The sequence below is a fragment of the Trachinotus anak genome, unplaced genomic scaffold (genome assembly GCF_046630095.1).
Source record: "Trachinotus anak isolate AG129_WGS33_773 ecotype Australia unplaced genomic scaffold, CSIRO_AGI_Tana_v1 ptg000013l, whole genome shotgun sequence".
NCBI lineage: Eukaryota > Metazoa > Chordata > Actinopteri > Carangiformes > Carangidae > Trachinotus > Trachinotus anak.
Genome location: NW_027273864.1, coordinates 19,365,476 through 19,381,586, shown reverse-complemented (window position 1 = coordinate 19,381,586; position 16,111 = coordinate 19,365,476). Strand labels below are relative to the sequence as shown.

At 38.2% G+C, this 16,111-nt stretch overlaps 1 protein-coding gene across 5 annotated transcripts in view; it reads left to right on the top strand.

The window, feature by feature from the left end:
• The window catches only part of pparg (peroxisome proliferator-activated receptor gamma), a 35,862-nt gene extending 26,878 nt beyond the window's left edge, over positions 1-8,984 (top strand). For all 5 annotated transcript variants that reach the window (XM_071493721.1, XM_071493720.1, XM_071493717.1 and 2 more), the window contains exons 5-9: positions 665-864; positions 4,458-4,575; positions 5,151-5,344; positions 6,152-6,395; positions 7,539-8,984. In XM_071493721.1, coding sequence (XP_071349822.1) covers positions 665-864; positions 4,458-4,575; positions 5,151-5,344; positions 6,152-6,395; positions 7,539-7,786 — 1,004 coding nt within the window. In that variant the 3' untranslated portion in view covers positions 7,787-8,984. The remainder of the gene's footprint in view (positions 1-664; positions 865-4,457; positions 4,576-5,150; positions 5,345-6,151; positions 6,396-7,538) is intronic.
• The last annotated feature ends 7,127 nt before the right edge of the window (positions 8,985-16,111 follow it).

Sequence of the window (16,111 nt, the reverse complement as noted above, 5' to 3'; positions counted from 1 at the left end):
AACAACAACTGTCGGGCAGCCAAAATGCTCTGCAATCGAAACTCACTAGAAAAATGAAAAGTTTAGCAATAAGGGGGCTAAGAGGACACAAAGCAAACTAAGTACACTAATGCTGTTATCTTAAATGTAATTAAAATAAGACATTCACTGGCTTAACAACACAGTTACACATTGAAGGCTTTACTGTTTCTGAACAGTGTTGTGTTTCAGGACCTTTATTGTGAACATTAAGGCTAATGCTGTATGGTGTGAAATGGCTTTGAGATTTTGTCAGTGTTTTGATGTGTTCCTGCATGAACTAGAATTTGGGGGCTGACATTAAGCAACAACATCCAGATTTGGACTTGAATGTAACATGTACACTGATGATGACTTCAGGGTTAAAAGGAGGGAAGCATTTTAATCCTTCTCTCTCTTCATGTGACGTGGTTTATGCTGCAACCTGTTACCCACATGTATACACCTGATATGTCACTGCTCCCATTTATAGTTTAGTTAATAGAAAAAGGTGTATTTGCGTAAGTGAGTGTGTCTTCATCAATCAGTGCGATTATTCTTGCTTTCACTTATCTGTCTGCGTGCTCCTGTGTATCCGCCTGCCTGGCAACCTGCGTCTGTGTTTGTCTATTTGTGTACTAATGTATGTTTCTGTTTCCTTTCCCAGCGATTCGTTTTGGCCGAATGCCCCAGGCAGAGAAGGAGAAACTGCTGGCTGAGTTCTCGTCTGACATGGAGCACATGCACCCGGAGGCAGCAGATCTGAGGGCTCTGTCCCGGCATCTGTACGAGGCCTATCTGAAATATTTTCCCCTCACCAAGGCCAAGGCCAGGGCCATCCTCTCTGGGAAGACTGGAGACAACGCGGTAAGCTGCATTGACTTACAGTCTTCTACTTCACTTTTTTTTATTTGTATGTATAATGGGAGGAGTCTGCATCTTGCCTGCACGAGCCCCTTTCCATTACTTACTTCTGTTATTGAATTTTGTATTGAATTTCACAGTATTGTGAATTTACAGCACTGGCACTTAGTGCAGGCATACTGGCTGCATTAATAGGGTAATTTTTTTGGTGAAGGAAACATTTAGTTGATGATTACATTTAGATATAAAAATCCTATAAATATAATGTCATAGATTATATTTATAGGATCCTGCATTTAACATTTCAGCAAATCATTTCAGGTGTAATTTCATGTTTTAGAGTTCAAAAGCTCAGTTCTCCTGTTACCTGATTTGACTGACTGCATTCCTTTAATAAGTTATTTGCAGTGTGCATTTGGCCCTCGGTTATCTGGATTCCAGAGAGACATCAACCGTGTCATCAACATTAACTGATGGCTTACTGTACCTCGCCCTGCTCTGATATGAGCTGCTGGACAAGTTGCTCCATCCTGTCGGCATTGTCTCCTCCATATTTGAGATGCACTGTGCAAATTGTATATTTTTATAAGCTGTTGTGGTTAATATGACAAGCAAGCCAACCACCAAACACAAACCAAACAGCACATGTTGTACATTTAGTCATAATGCTACTGAACAGACTGAGCAGATAGAGGATATAAAAGCCGGCCTAACTATGAAAATGCCTGTATATTGCCTTCCACAAGTATTATCACAGATCAAATTAAACAAATGTTCTCTCATGTGCAGCTTTAAGTTTTAAATGAAACAAGCCGCTGTTTAGGGAGAAACAATGCAAGTTTGAAGCGAAGGAGTTTAAAAGCTTTAACTTGACGTAGTTCATGTGTTAACATTTCTCGCAAGGATTTTCTTTGTGTTACCACAAAAGTGGATTGCCTGGTTTCTACCTGTCTTGGCTGTTAGAAAATATCTCAGATTACAGTGGTCAAGCTGCAAAACAGGATGACGTGGCTTCTCAGCAGCCTGATGCACAGTACAATGGTTTCAACTTTCCCCCTCAAAAAGTCAAACTAATTTATTAAGACATTTGGTAATTTATACAACTGGACTGTAGGAAAATGTGTTGGCTGGATGCATGAAAAATGAAAAATGTGAGATATTATCTGTATTTGTCTTTTTATACTTAAGGTTTTGAGATATTGAATCTCAGCATTCAAAAGAGACCTAATCAGCGAATTTCCACATCAACTCAATTACAAGTGGCAGATTGAACTATAAGAAAACTGCAGTGAATATTCTGTAATGAAAAACATATGACCTCGACATGGGATGTGGAAAATCTGAAAGATACATGCAAAACTAAATTCTTTTATAGTGCAGTGTGTAATTGAACATTTGATCACTTAAGTGTTGACCAACTCAAATCAGGATCAGTGGTGAAACAAGCTCTTAGATCTTTTACTTCAGTACAGTAAAAGTGCCAATGCCACAATTTAGAAATGCCCCTTTCAGATGTTTCTAATATTATGTAATGAATTATGGGATTAATATTACTAGTGCTTTAACAAGTAACACTCTGATGCTTCAAGTGGACATACATTGGAAATAGTAAAGTGCAAGCAACTCAAAATAGTGCTTAGGTACAGAACATGAGCAAATGTTACTATCCACAATTGCGCCACCAGCATATTATCTTTCAATATACAGTCATTTTCAGCTGTCAATATGAAGAATAGCATCTTGCTTTGCAAATATTTTCAATGTGTGTTGATAATCCATCTGAAAATAAAACCTGTAGTTATTTTCATCATCTCATTAAAAGTAAAATTCATAATAACATCTATTGCATTACATCTATGATTTACAACCTAACCTTTGCAACTGAAATAATTCAGGAAATTGTCATAATTATTACAAAGAAAGTTATGAAAAAAAAGGATGAAAATTAACCAAAATGTCACCAATTACAGCTCTTCAGCCCTCTATTATTATTGTCATTATTATTATATCATTGTTATTATTATTATTGGTTGTATATTTGAAGACCAACTCTACAAGCATCTTGAGCTTTTTCATTTTCTGTTGCTTCTCTCTTGGTTAAGTCAAGGCTCAAGTTCAAGGCTGCTCCGCATCTCATTTGTCTGCTTGTTATGACTGTTCATCTGAGTGATAGCAGCCAAATGGCACTGAGTCATCTGTTTGTTTGAGGGAGTCCTCGGTTATTCACTAAACCACCACAAACCTCCTGAAAGAACTTCAGAATCACTGATTTTAGCTTTTGTAGAATTTTTTTTTTTTAAACATGCAAGGCCTTGATGTGAGTTGATGGCTTTTTACTTGAACTCCAGTTGCACTTGATACACACCATCAGAGGTGAAGGAGTAAGACAACTTTGTGTCACCCTTTTGTGACTGCAGTGAATTGTGGAATTGGTTTGTAAAAAGGGATGATGTTTTTTGTGCAATAAACATTTGATCAGTCCAGTGTTATGGACCAGTAAGAAATAAACCCATAGCAACCCAATGCCCAACCAAATTCACTTATAAAAGGCAGACATGGCAAATTTTGCCAAATTTCCAAACAGTGGAAAGTTGTCCTTTGATTTTTTTATTTTTTTTTTCTCAATTAATCTTTGTGTTACTGATGCATTTTCACTTGATTCACCTGATTTCTGTTCATTATGTTGTGCATGTTGCTCACAGAAAGCAAAGGAAACTTCAATTTAACTAAAGCTTTTAATTTAACTTTAACTTTAATTTACTTCATTATCTTTAATTTAACCTGCTAATCAACAGCTACTTTGGCTGCAAGCAGCAGGTATGAAGTGGCTCAGTATTGTCTATTATACAACAACATTTGTCTAAGGTTTGCTAAGACTAGCAAACATTAACTAACTTAGACGAGGGGTCACCAAGTAAGGCTGCAGCAGCATCCCCCGAGTGCATATGAACTGAACAGGAGCCTGAATGTGCTATTTCTTCTTTTAAAAGTTAAATGGTCTCATTTTAAATTGTTTTTATCCATATTTTGAATAGATTCCTGCACAGGAAACATAAAACAAAAAAGCAGACACAGTTGTTCTGGCTACATTTACTTTATTCAGTCACAGGAATTAATGCTCATTTCAGAACTTGCTGTAATTCCCTGTAGGACGTCTCATTATTCATTTTACCACTATGAAAAAGGAAGATTTCATTGTATGAATGGCACTATTCATCTTTCAGGCCACTGCATGTCTTTGCCAGTGTTGTACCAAACAGTAAGCTCGACTTTAACTCAGTTAAGCTTCATTTCCCTGGAATTGATGTTTTTCTCTGCCTCAGCCTGCAGTTAAGATTTATTTACTTTGCCCATCAGACATATGAGATGTGCAGTGTTTGCTTTTGCAGGTGATGAATGAGCCTTGACCAAAGTGCATAGACAGTATATGTGATTACATCTGTGGCTCTCATGTCCTCAGGAGCCCTAAGGGGAGCTGACGTTGTTTCTTTTTTTTCCCTTCCTTTTTCCCTTTTCTCTCTTCCAACCCTCTCTACCTGCTCTTTCTTACTCCCACAAATCCTTCTTCCTCCCTATTCTCTCCTCTCTACCTCCAGCCTTTTGTCATCCATGACATGAAGTCTCTAATGGAAGGAGAGCAGTTTATTAACTGCAGGCAGATACCCATCCAGGAGCACCAGCAGCAGACCTCTGCCCTCACAGCCGGACACGGAGGTTAGTAGCAACAATCCAAGTCCTGTGAAATCATAATATTTTGTCTCTCTTTTCTTTTCCATCAGTTTTCTAATTATCAGTCAATATAAGCTGATAATCAGATCAGAAAACAGAACTGCCATTTTATTTCACATTATTATTCACTGTATGAATTTCTGGAAAAATCTGAGATGGGTGAGGATTTGAAAGTTTGGAAAGAGAGTGCAAGACATATCAATCAGAAATGATCAGAAATGATAAGACATTTTGTGCGTGCTCCACAGAACAATGATCTTTTTTTGCTTACAAAATAATTTAATGAAGTCAGCAGGAAAAAGTCACTGATGAAGAAACACATTTATATTCTCATTCTTTTTTTCTTTTTTTTTAAATCAGGCAAATTCCATTTCCTGCTTGTTGATATCATCCCACAATGTTGTGTCCCTGGAGATATTTATATTATTTATAAATATTTTTTTTATATTTAATATATTTAAAACTTTGCAGGGGTTGGTTAGTTTCTCTTCCAACTCTGCAGCTGAATTGCCCCATCAGACACAAAAGTTATTTTCTATGCACATCTGATTTGATTTCAGGGGTCACAGGAGTTCACATGGGGTCAGAGTGTGGCGTTTTTGGAATGACGGGCGTCAGCGGACAGGGACCAACGGACGCCCTGGAGTTACGTTTCTTCCACAGCTGTCAGTCACGCTCGGCTGAAGCAGTGAGAGAAGTGACAGAGTTCGCCAAGAGTATCCCCGGGTTCGTTGATCTGGATCTAAATGATCAGGTGAGAGACAAAGATGCCTCAGCTGCTCGTTCATTCATTCATTTTTGTCTTTAAGTGATGACACTTTTCATGTATTGAGGTGTTTCATGACGATGACGCCATTGAAAGCTAGATTGGCACTGAGTGGAGCCAAACAATCCCACACATGTTTTTTTGTTAGGTAGCTTTATTTATTTATTACCTTTATCTTTACACATCACAGCTGTATTGTTTTATTACCTGTTGTGTGAAATGAAGAAATTATAATACAGCTTTACAACTGTCCATTGCTATGTCACAAGCGCTATTGTTATTGTGTAATTTTATTAGTTGCATGTTGAATGAAATACTGCTAAGCATTCATAAATCTTGCTGGTGCCATATCCACCGCTACTCACTATTGATAATGAGTACCACTCAGTGTGTAATGTGGATTCAGTATTTTCTTCCACCTGATTTGGATTATCATCTAAATCTGTACAAAATCATAGATCTCAACACAATTAATATGTGTGATGTTTTACATTAAGATCCATTACAATACATTACATTATTTCCTAAGAAACTGATGGAAGATGTCAAAGAAATTCCCCATCTCATAATGTTAAGGAAAGTAATTCAAAATTCCTGCATCCGCCCCTTAACCAGACCTGCACCATAATTTAATTAGGTCTTCCCTGGCCCATGTCCCATCCCTCAAAGTTTAGTGCAAATCAGTTCAGTACTTTTTGTTGTTGCTGACAAATAAACAAAACAACAAACAGGAAACCAGCTCTCATTCCTGAGGATCTAATGAACATCACCTCAACCCTTTTACTCTTTTCGCAGGTCACTTTGCTGAAATATGGTGTGATAGAGGTCTTGATCATCATGATGGCGCCTCTGATGAACAAAGATGGGACCCTGATCTCCTATGGACAGATCTTCATGACGCGGGAGTTTCTCAAGAGTCTCAGGAAACCTTTCAGTCAAATGATGGAACCAAAGTTTGAGTTCTCCGTTAAGTTCAACATGCTGGAGCTGGACGACAGCGACATGGCGCTGTTTCTGGCCGTCATTATTCTCAGCGGCGGTGAGGCACTCTTTTTGCTCTGTTTTTTTTGGGGGTTTTTTTTGTTTCAATAAAAAAATTGTTGATCAAAGTAGCTTCGGGGGGTTTTAGTTGTGTTTATTCTTTACTTGCTTAAAGTGCAGAGTGCTCTAAATGTATAATGTCTTTAAACAAGTGACTGTAAAGTTTTCACATTTGTGTACATACAACAAAAAATGTTTTCTGGCAGAAATGTAGCATCAGAACAATTTAGCTGACTGTGAATGTAAAGCCTTGTAAGGTGGCTGCTGTTGACAATCTTAGTTAACCCACTGCAGTTTACACGCGATCTAGTGCCAGCCTTGACCTATTTATCAGTTTGCTTTGAGGCACAGGATATTGTTGGGAAGAAAGTAGAGCAGAACTAAAGGTGAATGAATCAGTTTCACATGATGCCAATAAACAGCAGCTACATCATGTAGTAAAAAATAACAGCAGAATCGGGGTTTTGTTGACAACATTTTGAATTGAGGTTTCGCAGGCAACCCGATGACTGACTGAGAAATACTTAACTTTACTTGTTGAACCATGTTTTTATTGAAGAAAAGTATTTGCGGTAGGGGACGTGAGAGTTTTGGCTTTATATTACTCTAATGACTTAATAGTAAAGTAAACAACTGGCTTAAAATCCAAACTTTAATGCTTGCATAACAGCAAACCAAACTGACCTGTGGACCCATGAGTTCTCCCACTTACTTCAGTACTTACTTATTTCTGAACAGGACCAAACTATTTGATCTAATATAGCTGGTTTGCATGTGACTACTTGATAAAAGCCTGGCCTTGAACCCGATCATGATTCAAATCTGATATTTAAGTCAATTATTAACTTAAACCACTAGGATTATACCTTGAAATAAAGATAAGCAGGCTTTTGTAAATAGCATTAAGTCAGATAGGTCTGGTAATAAGGGACCTCGGAATTAAGGGACTCTCCATTCACAGAAATTACCATCTAATAGCTAATAGGTAGGAAATTTTTAGTTATTTGCACCTCACATTCCCATTTCAATTCTGAACATGTAGACCACCTGTCTTTGTTGTCTGTCTCTTCCATACCTCTTCTCTCATGGACCTTTAATCACACTGTTTCAATGTGTTTCCATGTCTGTGTAACCCATCCAGACCGTCCAGGCCTTCTGAACGTGAAGCCTATCGAGCAGCTTCAGGAGACAGTGCTTCATTCGCTGGAGCTGCAGCTGAAGCTAAACCACCCAGACTCTCTGCAGCTGTTTGCCAAGCTGCTCCAGAAGATGACCGACCTGCGTCAGATCGTCACGGACCACGTCCACCTCATCCAGCTGCTGAAGAAGACTGAAGTGGACATGTGCTTACACCCACTGCTGCAGGAGATCATGAAGGACTTGTATTAGAATTTAACAGGAGAAGAGGACAAAAAAAGTTGGAAGTACAAATTAAAGAGAAAATGAAAAGATTTTATTTTTTAAAATCATGAGTTGAGATGAAGTACTTTGTGTTCCTGGTGTGATGAAAAAGGGGAGGTAGCCAGCCAGACAGGCTGACCGACTGACTGAAATTGAGAAAGAGATGGGGGAAGAACAGGGAAAGAGAACTCAAGGAAAGACAGAATCTGAGTGTTAGACCTTGTCTAGACAGCAGCATGTGAATAACTTGCGGTGCACAGTCATTTAGCCACTGCTGAGCCTGGACATTTTGCTATGAGTAGGTTGCCAACTTAAATACGAAACTATTGCACCAATCAGGATGAGTATTTGTGAGTAACTGAAAGAGTGGGGACTTTCTTATTGGCAAGCTCAAGCATCAAATTGTGAATGCTCAACACGGCCTGCTTCAAGTGCCTTAAGGAGAATTGTATCACTGTGAATATTGTACACCTCGTGTCGCACAGTACAGTATGTGTTGTTCATGTGCAGCTTATCTACATGTTGCGTTACAACCGTCTTAGGCAGCAGCAGTGTGTACGTGCTTCAGTAACTCTGCAAACGCACAAATGCGTGAACACTCACACACACACACACACACACACACAAACAAACAATGCACAGACAGTCGTTTTCTACGTTGGCATCGGGGTGAAGGTGCTATCTCTTTTTAATCAGCTTTATCCAAAGATAGAAATCAGATTGTTGCCTGTAACATATTTTAGTCTCTGTCACCTGTACAAACTGTGAGAAAGTGTTAAGCCAAATAAGGGCGCATTACCGTGACAATGTCAGGAAAATGAAACAGTACATGCAATATTGTGCTTTTAAGATTTGATGTTTTTCTTGTGAAATGAATGCCATATAAAACATATTATATATATTATACACATATTATGTATAATATATGTAGTCCCTTGTATTACTTTAATATGGACGCCTGTCAAAAGTAACTGGTTTTTCACCCTTAGTTGTTTTATTTCAAATTCTGAAAAAATGGTTGAGTTATAATTTTTACTATGAAATGATTTTGTATCTATGCCAAGTGTCAACTATGTCTGACCAGTCAGATGTTTTTTTGGAGAGGGGGGTGTCTAGACAAAGGGATTGGATAAACACAGCTAAGGGAAAAAGAAATTTGTTGTAAATAAAATATTTTCTAACTTTTTATTTGAAATCTGTCTCTTGCTTGAAGTCATCTGAGTGTACACTCACATGTACCGTCAAAAGCCATTACCAAACAATGTCCTCCTTGAAAGCTTTCCAGTCACCCGAACACTTGGAAATGTGCTTTAAAGTCATTACATCAGCTGTCCTCAGTATCTCTTGCCAAACGCATACACACACACACACCCTGTTGGAACGATTGCAACATCTGAACTCTGCTGAACCATGCTGGTAGACCGAAGTCTGTGGATACAGATTTGATCAGCAAGCAGGGAGGCGGTTTTATTTTTTTTAGAGTTTAACACTGTTTGGACATAATGCTCGTTTTGAGGGGGCATTACCTTTTGCCCCCTTTTTTAGACAGATCAATTTACAGAGCGACCTGGAAAAAACACATTTCTTGAGGGGGGATAGTGTGAGGATAGCATGAGGATAGAGTGGGGAAAACGTGGGGATAGCGTGCAAAAGCAAGGTCAGAGTCAAACTCATGACATCACACTTTAGCCCACTGAGACATCAGGTCACCTTAACACACGGCACAGGTTCATTAACTCAGAGATTTTCCATTGTCTGGCTCTTTGCCAAGTTACAAGTCATTCAGCGCATGATTACATGTTTTCTTCCTTGCTCACAGTACACGCTTTTCTTCATATAGGAGAAAAACTAAATCCACCTTTGGGACCAAGTTCTATGAATTGTAGGATAAGTTGAAATTAGAGTCTTTAGGAGCCACATTAACAAGACTGAAGTAATGTGTACATAGATTATGCTGTACATGTATGTTATACACTGAGAGATGTATTTTATCTATAGGATACTTACTGTAGCTAGGAGGTGTGCAGTGCTTTGATTGAAAAAGATTAGAGTCTACTGATAATATATCATTAAAAAAGATATTTAATAAAAAATAATGATTTAGGTGTTTGTTTGTTTTTTCAAATATATTTTCTGAACCCTGCTTCCATTTTTGTGGTTTCTCATTCTGCGTGAAGCCTCAGCAAATAACTGTTTATGGTCATGAAACAGGTAAAATGGGCATCACATTTTCTGCACCCTGCATTTGTATACTAAATAAAATATAATTATACGTTTTTATGCATTTTTCACATCTTCCTTACTTCTTCTCTATTCCAACATACACTCAGCTAAATTCCGTTCATACTGTCACAAATAGCAGACGTGGATCATTTTTGGTGTAAGAAATATACAGATTATTCTGTAAGGGCAAAGACTGTGTGGTTTCTGAGTGTTGGCTCTAAACTGGTGAAACCTGATTGTGAGAATCATTTTACATCATGATACTTCTCCTTTACCACCTACATGGTATTGTTGTGACAAGTAGCTGAGCTGCACCAACCGATCTGCTTGAGGAAACAAATGAAAAACAACAAATGAGGAAAAATGGGAAAGTGACCTCAGACTTTTGGTGTGCGCTGCAGATTGGGAGCAGACACACAGCAACATATCATTTCATTCACTGTCTTCTTAGCTCTGTTTTGCTCTCCATCAACTCCATCACAGGAAAATCTGGCTAAATCCCCCACTAACTTTGGCGCTAACTTTGTCTGTCTGTCATTTGTTGCTGGGCAGGCAGCAAACAGTGAGTTTTTAGAGGTTTTTCTCTGAAAATAGCTGCCAGCTGCGTTGGGAAATGACGCCTTAGAGCAGTGAGAGCGAATCAAGACAGTAAAGTTGCACCAGAAAACCCAAACGAGCTGTAAGAAGTTAAACTCTAGGGACGAGGTGAAGTGGATTTACAAGCAGCCCCTTTTGCCACTCAAGTAGTGATGTCGTTTATTGTTAATAGCCACTTTAAAACATGAGTTATGTTCCTTTAAATTCATGCTCATGCCTTCCTTGATTTAAAGATATAAAACAGTTACATTCATCTTATCCTTTGGTGAAGCTGTGCTACATGTGGCTCTGGATCCTGAACGGGTGTTCCCACCTAAAATTACACTGCAACATTATACTCCCTTCAGCTGCTCTTTTGATTCATCAGAAACATGTCCTCAGATGTTACAACATTATTTTGTAAAAAGGAGGGGATAAGGGTCAAAATGACTTTCTGTTGCCTCAGAGCAGCAATCAAGGGGTAGGGGACTCTGCAGGCAGTGGAGGAATATAACGAAATACATTTACTAAAGTATGCTATTTAAGGACAAGTTTGAGGTACTTTTCTTGAGTTTTTCCTTTTAATACTACTTTATACTTGTACTCCACTGTCACAAACAGGCTCAGTTAATGTGACAAGCAGGGAGCCCACGAAAAAGTTGTACTAAAAACATATTATTTATTATTATAGCTAAAAGGTAAGACAAGTAAGCAATGGGGTGTGGAAATCTGCGAGTTTAGCCATGAAAGCCGTGCATGGATGAGTGGTATACCCGCTGTGGAGGAGTTGCATGTGCAAAAACAAACAGTAACGCCAAAATAAATGCATGTCAGCAGCTGGAAGGGAGAGGAGCAAGTACGCACATGGGCCAGCTTTTATAGTCCAGAAGGCCCAGGTGAGCTGCATCAGCTGACGACCCTCCCATGTCGACCAATGGCCCGCTGAGGTTGACCAGGACACAACCTCCAAGGCAGTGGGAGAGAAATGTGCCATTTTTCCTCCACTACACTATTTATCATAGTTCATTTGCAAATAAAGATTATACAATACATCAGATGAGCTTGAATATGATATGAACCATTGTAATATCATTGTTTTTGGAGTAATTCAGTCTGTTCTGCCTTGAGTTTTTGAAGAGATCTTTATCAGCTTTTAGCTTCCTACCTTCCCTGCACAAGCTCTTGTTTATTTTAGATTCATGTTGAACTGAGTATATGTAGGTAAATATGGTATAGACATATGAGTGTTTTTGTGCATGTATATTTTTATAGCATTTTGTTTTTTACTATACCAACGAACATGTAAGCAACATGTAAACATGTAGGCAACATTTTTCTGTTGCAGTTATCTCCACCAACAGCAAACTCCAGTTTTGTGTTTTTTTCATAATTCTTCTCAAAACTTGTAATAGAGTATTTTTAGAGTATATTATTTTTACTTAAGTAAATCATTTTAATACTTCTTCCACCACTGTCTTTTTAACATTATGGGAACACACCAATCTGATCAGGAAAAAGGGGAATAGTTGCGTGTGTGTGTGTTGTAAAAAGGAGAAAAGATGAGACAAGGAGAGAGTCAGTCGCAAGTGCTGAGGGAATAGCTGGAGGAACGTGAGAAAGTAGCAGAGTAAAGGAGAAGTTTGGCCCCTAAAAATAAGCCTTTTAAATTGGCAGATGATGGTGGGGGGTTTCTGGCTTGGGGCCGGATGGTCCTCTTGGATGGTTGATGATGATGGTAATTAAATGTGTTCTTTATGTCGAGTCAGCATATCCTCACTTTGTTATGGCCAGTCTCTGCTGACCGAACCCTGCCAAGATTCCTGAGCTAATCTGCCAAATAATTTTCTGAAAGTATATTTCTGCTGTTGTCTGTCCACACAGAGCCAAGTCCAAAGATAGCGTTTGTGATTTACACAAGGAAGTTTTGTTTTTGTTTGAGTTCCTTAAGAAACAGCAGCTTGGGTTCTTGTTCTCTTTTGTTTTAGCATCAGAGAGGAATTTTACTCCCACCAGTGTGTGATACCTGATATGTGTGTGTGTGTGTGTGTGTGTGTGTGTGTGTGTGTGTGTGTGTGTGTGTGTGTGTGTGTGTGTGTGTGTGTGTGCACATGTCCTTGTACAAGGCTGAAGTGATACACCTGCCACTGTAAGATGAATATAACTTGCAAAAAAAGAGTTTTTGTTTAATCTGGTGTTTACACAGAAAACACCCCAGGAATTTATATTAAGGTACTTTATGTTCTTGTGAGCACTGCCGGAAAACATTTTAGACTTTCAGTGGTAGAAACAATGCGAGTTAAACCAAGTTATAAAGAGAGAATTAGTTCCGATTATAAAATAATTATCACAGTTCTATAACATAATAAAATTGGTGTTAATATACCTTAATACATTATTGTGATTTTTATTTTAGTTGTTTAGTGTTACTGTACTTTACCCAACTAAGTTCAGAAATATAGCTACTCCCAAGGTTCCTGCTGTAAGATATGCATCCTTAGTATTTGTAAGATTATAGTTGTGTGGTTCTTTGTGATGTTTTGTCATGTTGGTTATTCTAAGGTTTGGATTGTTTTATCTGTTTGTATGTGTCTGTTCTGCTGGGTTTTTGTGAGGTTTCAATTCTCTTGTATGTACTTTAATGTTGATTTGTCTGGTTTTTGTCTTGCACAAAGGCTGCAGATGAAACACATTCAACCGTTTACATCATAATTACTTTGTGTTGATCCGGTTTAGTAAATAAAAAGAATGAAGAGAAATTTGTCAGTGCCAGCTCATTGGACTGAATTTGTGAATAATGTGATGACGTTCAAAATGAAACACAGCAGTCTTGATATGAAAGCAGGCCTGTTCATAAATTAAGTAAATGTTCTGTTGCAACATCGTGATTTGAAACGTCACTCTGTGCTTCCGCCCACCAACATTTTTCAGACATCGTGTGACTTCATTTTAATGATAGAGCTTATCCTGCATCACTTTACCTTTGTTAGTTGAATTTTTTCCAAGTGATTCACTCATTCACTCGCACTTTACCACCTCTAATTGAACCCTGAGTGGAAAGTTAGTGCAATACTTTGAAATGTCACCTGCTTTAAGCTGTCGTTGCCTCAGCTGAGGGCATTGCTGGTGAAGGTATCATCATCGAATCATTCCTGATTTGTCTAATCAGGTGAAAGGACTGACATTTTTAGTTTACCTACAGACTACAACATTTTTAAATTCTAACATAAGTTAGAATAAAAAATCAAAACATTATTATGTGATTAAATTGACTGAAGTAGCCACAGGTTGTTGTGAAATTTTCAAACATTTTAAAGGAGTAGTTTCACTTTCAGGGTAATACATTTGTTTGCTTTCTTGTGGACGGTTTCTGGGAAGAATTGCTAAAATGTGCCTGAAACCATGGCTAAAATCTCTCAAGGGAGAGCTTACACAGCCTGACAAGACAGGTGCAGACTTCAAAATATTCTCCAAGCCAAGCAAGAGTCAGGCTGGGAACACTAATGATGAGTCTAAAGGGACACAGCATCTTCTATTTTCCATCTTTTTAGATTGTCTGCTTACTGCTGGTGGCAGTGCTTCTCCACTGTGTGTGGCTATAATGAAGGTGAGGCCTTACTCTGGTCCAGCATGACCTGGGACGTTTCAACCTGTAGATAAGTTATTTTTTAGCCAAGCAGCACATGGACAGGGAGGATACCAGCAAAAGTGTGACAAGGCGAAACCACACTGGCACTGGAGTCTCGATGTATCTCTCTGGGAAGCTTCCATTGGTGACTCACAGACAGTCATGAGGTCTCAGCAGCGGTCAAGGTCATGTCCGTAGTCCAGTAGCTAAAGATTCACCAAGTGAGATGTTTTGTAACGATGTGTATGTGAATAGTTTCCAAATGCACTTGACATATGCACTTGACCGAAGAATGTATTCCAATACACTTTATTTTTAGATACATTAAGAATATAAATCCATTCCTCTGGACCATTATGATCATCAGTAATACATATTGTTTGATCAGCAGCCTTGCTGTTGGGTTAAGTGGTGCAGTGTCGCCCTCTGCAGGCTGAAACAAGTGCTGAACCTCATAGCAGGGCAATTTCCCTCTGCCAGAGCCGAATAAAACCAAATTGTGTTACGCTTTGGTGACCTGTACACACATTAATATCTGCAATCGCTGATTCTAAGAGGAAAAAAAAATAAACTCATATAAACATAACAGCTCCGTAGTGTGATGATGGCTCAGGAATGAGGGGATTGTTTCAGGGCAGAGGATGGATCACAGTCAGCTTGCAGGAGTGAATATCTTCATATCTATTTCATTATGAAAAGGTTGTCGACAAACATAAATTGATTTGGAGGAGTTGCACCACTGGCTGTTTTATTGTTTCAGCTGGTTGAGCTGAAGAGGGAGAGGAACAATAGAGGCCAATAACAATAATGGAGCTGTCAGGGCTGTGAGGGAGGCAAGGTCAGCGAGGTGATACAGTAAACACGCCAGCCCAATTCCTTCCCATGGCCTCCTGGCTTAACTCAACAACGAATAAGCAAAGTTAAAGATGTAGCTACTGCCTATTTCACAAACTCTAATAGCTACAATTTCGGTAGGAAAACGTTAAGAAGTCTCGATTACGTTTTAGCCTTCAAAATGAAACTGTAGCATCATAGGACAAAATCAAAATGAAAAGCATCAATATGGTCTATGGATTGTTTTTTATTGACTTTATTCCCAAGCTCTTTAGTGTACAGAAAAATTAATGAAAAAATAAAAATCCACACATACCACAAAGTATGTGAAGAGAAGAAATAAGTTAAAACTCTGGAGTCTCATGTGAATCAATAGTAACATAACTTTATTTATATGTCATGTAGCAACAAGCCATGAAAACCAGTGCAAAATGCTGATGAGGGGCTTTCTGTAGAGTATAAGAAAGTGTAAATTATTTTTATTTTTATTTTTATTCAGTTATTTAAAATGTCACACATAGACAATGAAAAGGGCATAAAAACTATTTAAAAACTATTTAAATATACTGTATAATGGTTTTATGTCTTACATTTTCTTGTGTATTAGTGTATATAAATCAGTGGTGAAAAGTAAATAAGTAGTTACAATTACTCAAATGCAACACAACTTTTTTTTTCTCAAATGTGCATAACAGAAAAAAATGTATATATCCACATTTAGAAACAAGGTGGAGCTGTGACTTTCTAATGTTTAAGAATCAGATTAGACATAAACAAGATAAAAATGAGTGGATATCCCCTAAAGTAAGTTAGTTCCTTCTTTAGTTTTGTTTCGATCATAACACTGAAAAACTGACCGTGTGCATTTGTGCAACATTTTTTTTGAGCGGTGGAACTTGAGAGTAAGGTTGGTGTTTGTTTACTAAACAGTGATGTCCATGATCAAGTTATTGGTGAAATCCCCTGAATACAATCTAAACAAACCAAACATGTTCCTGACTTATTCATCATAAATTATATGCGAAACACATGTCAAGGTTTGACCGAGCACATCA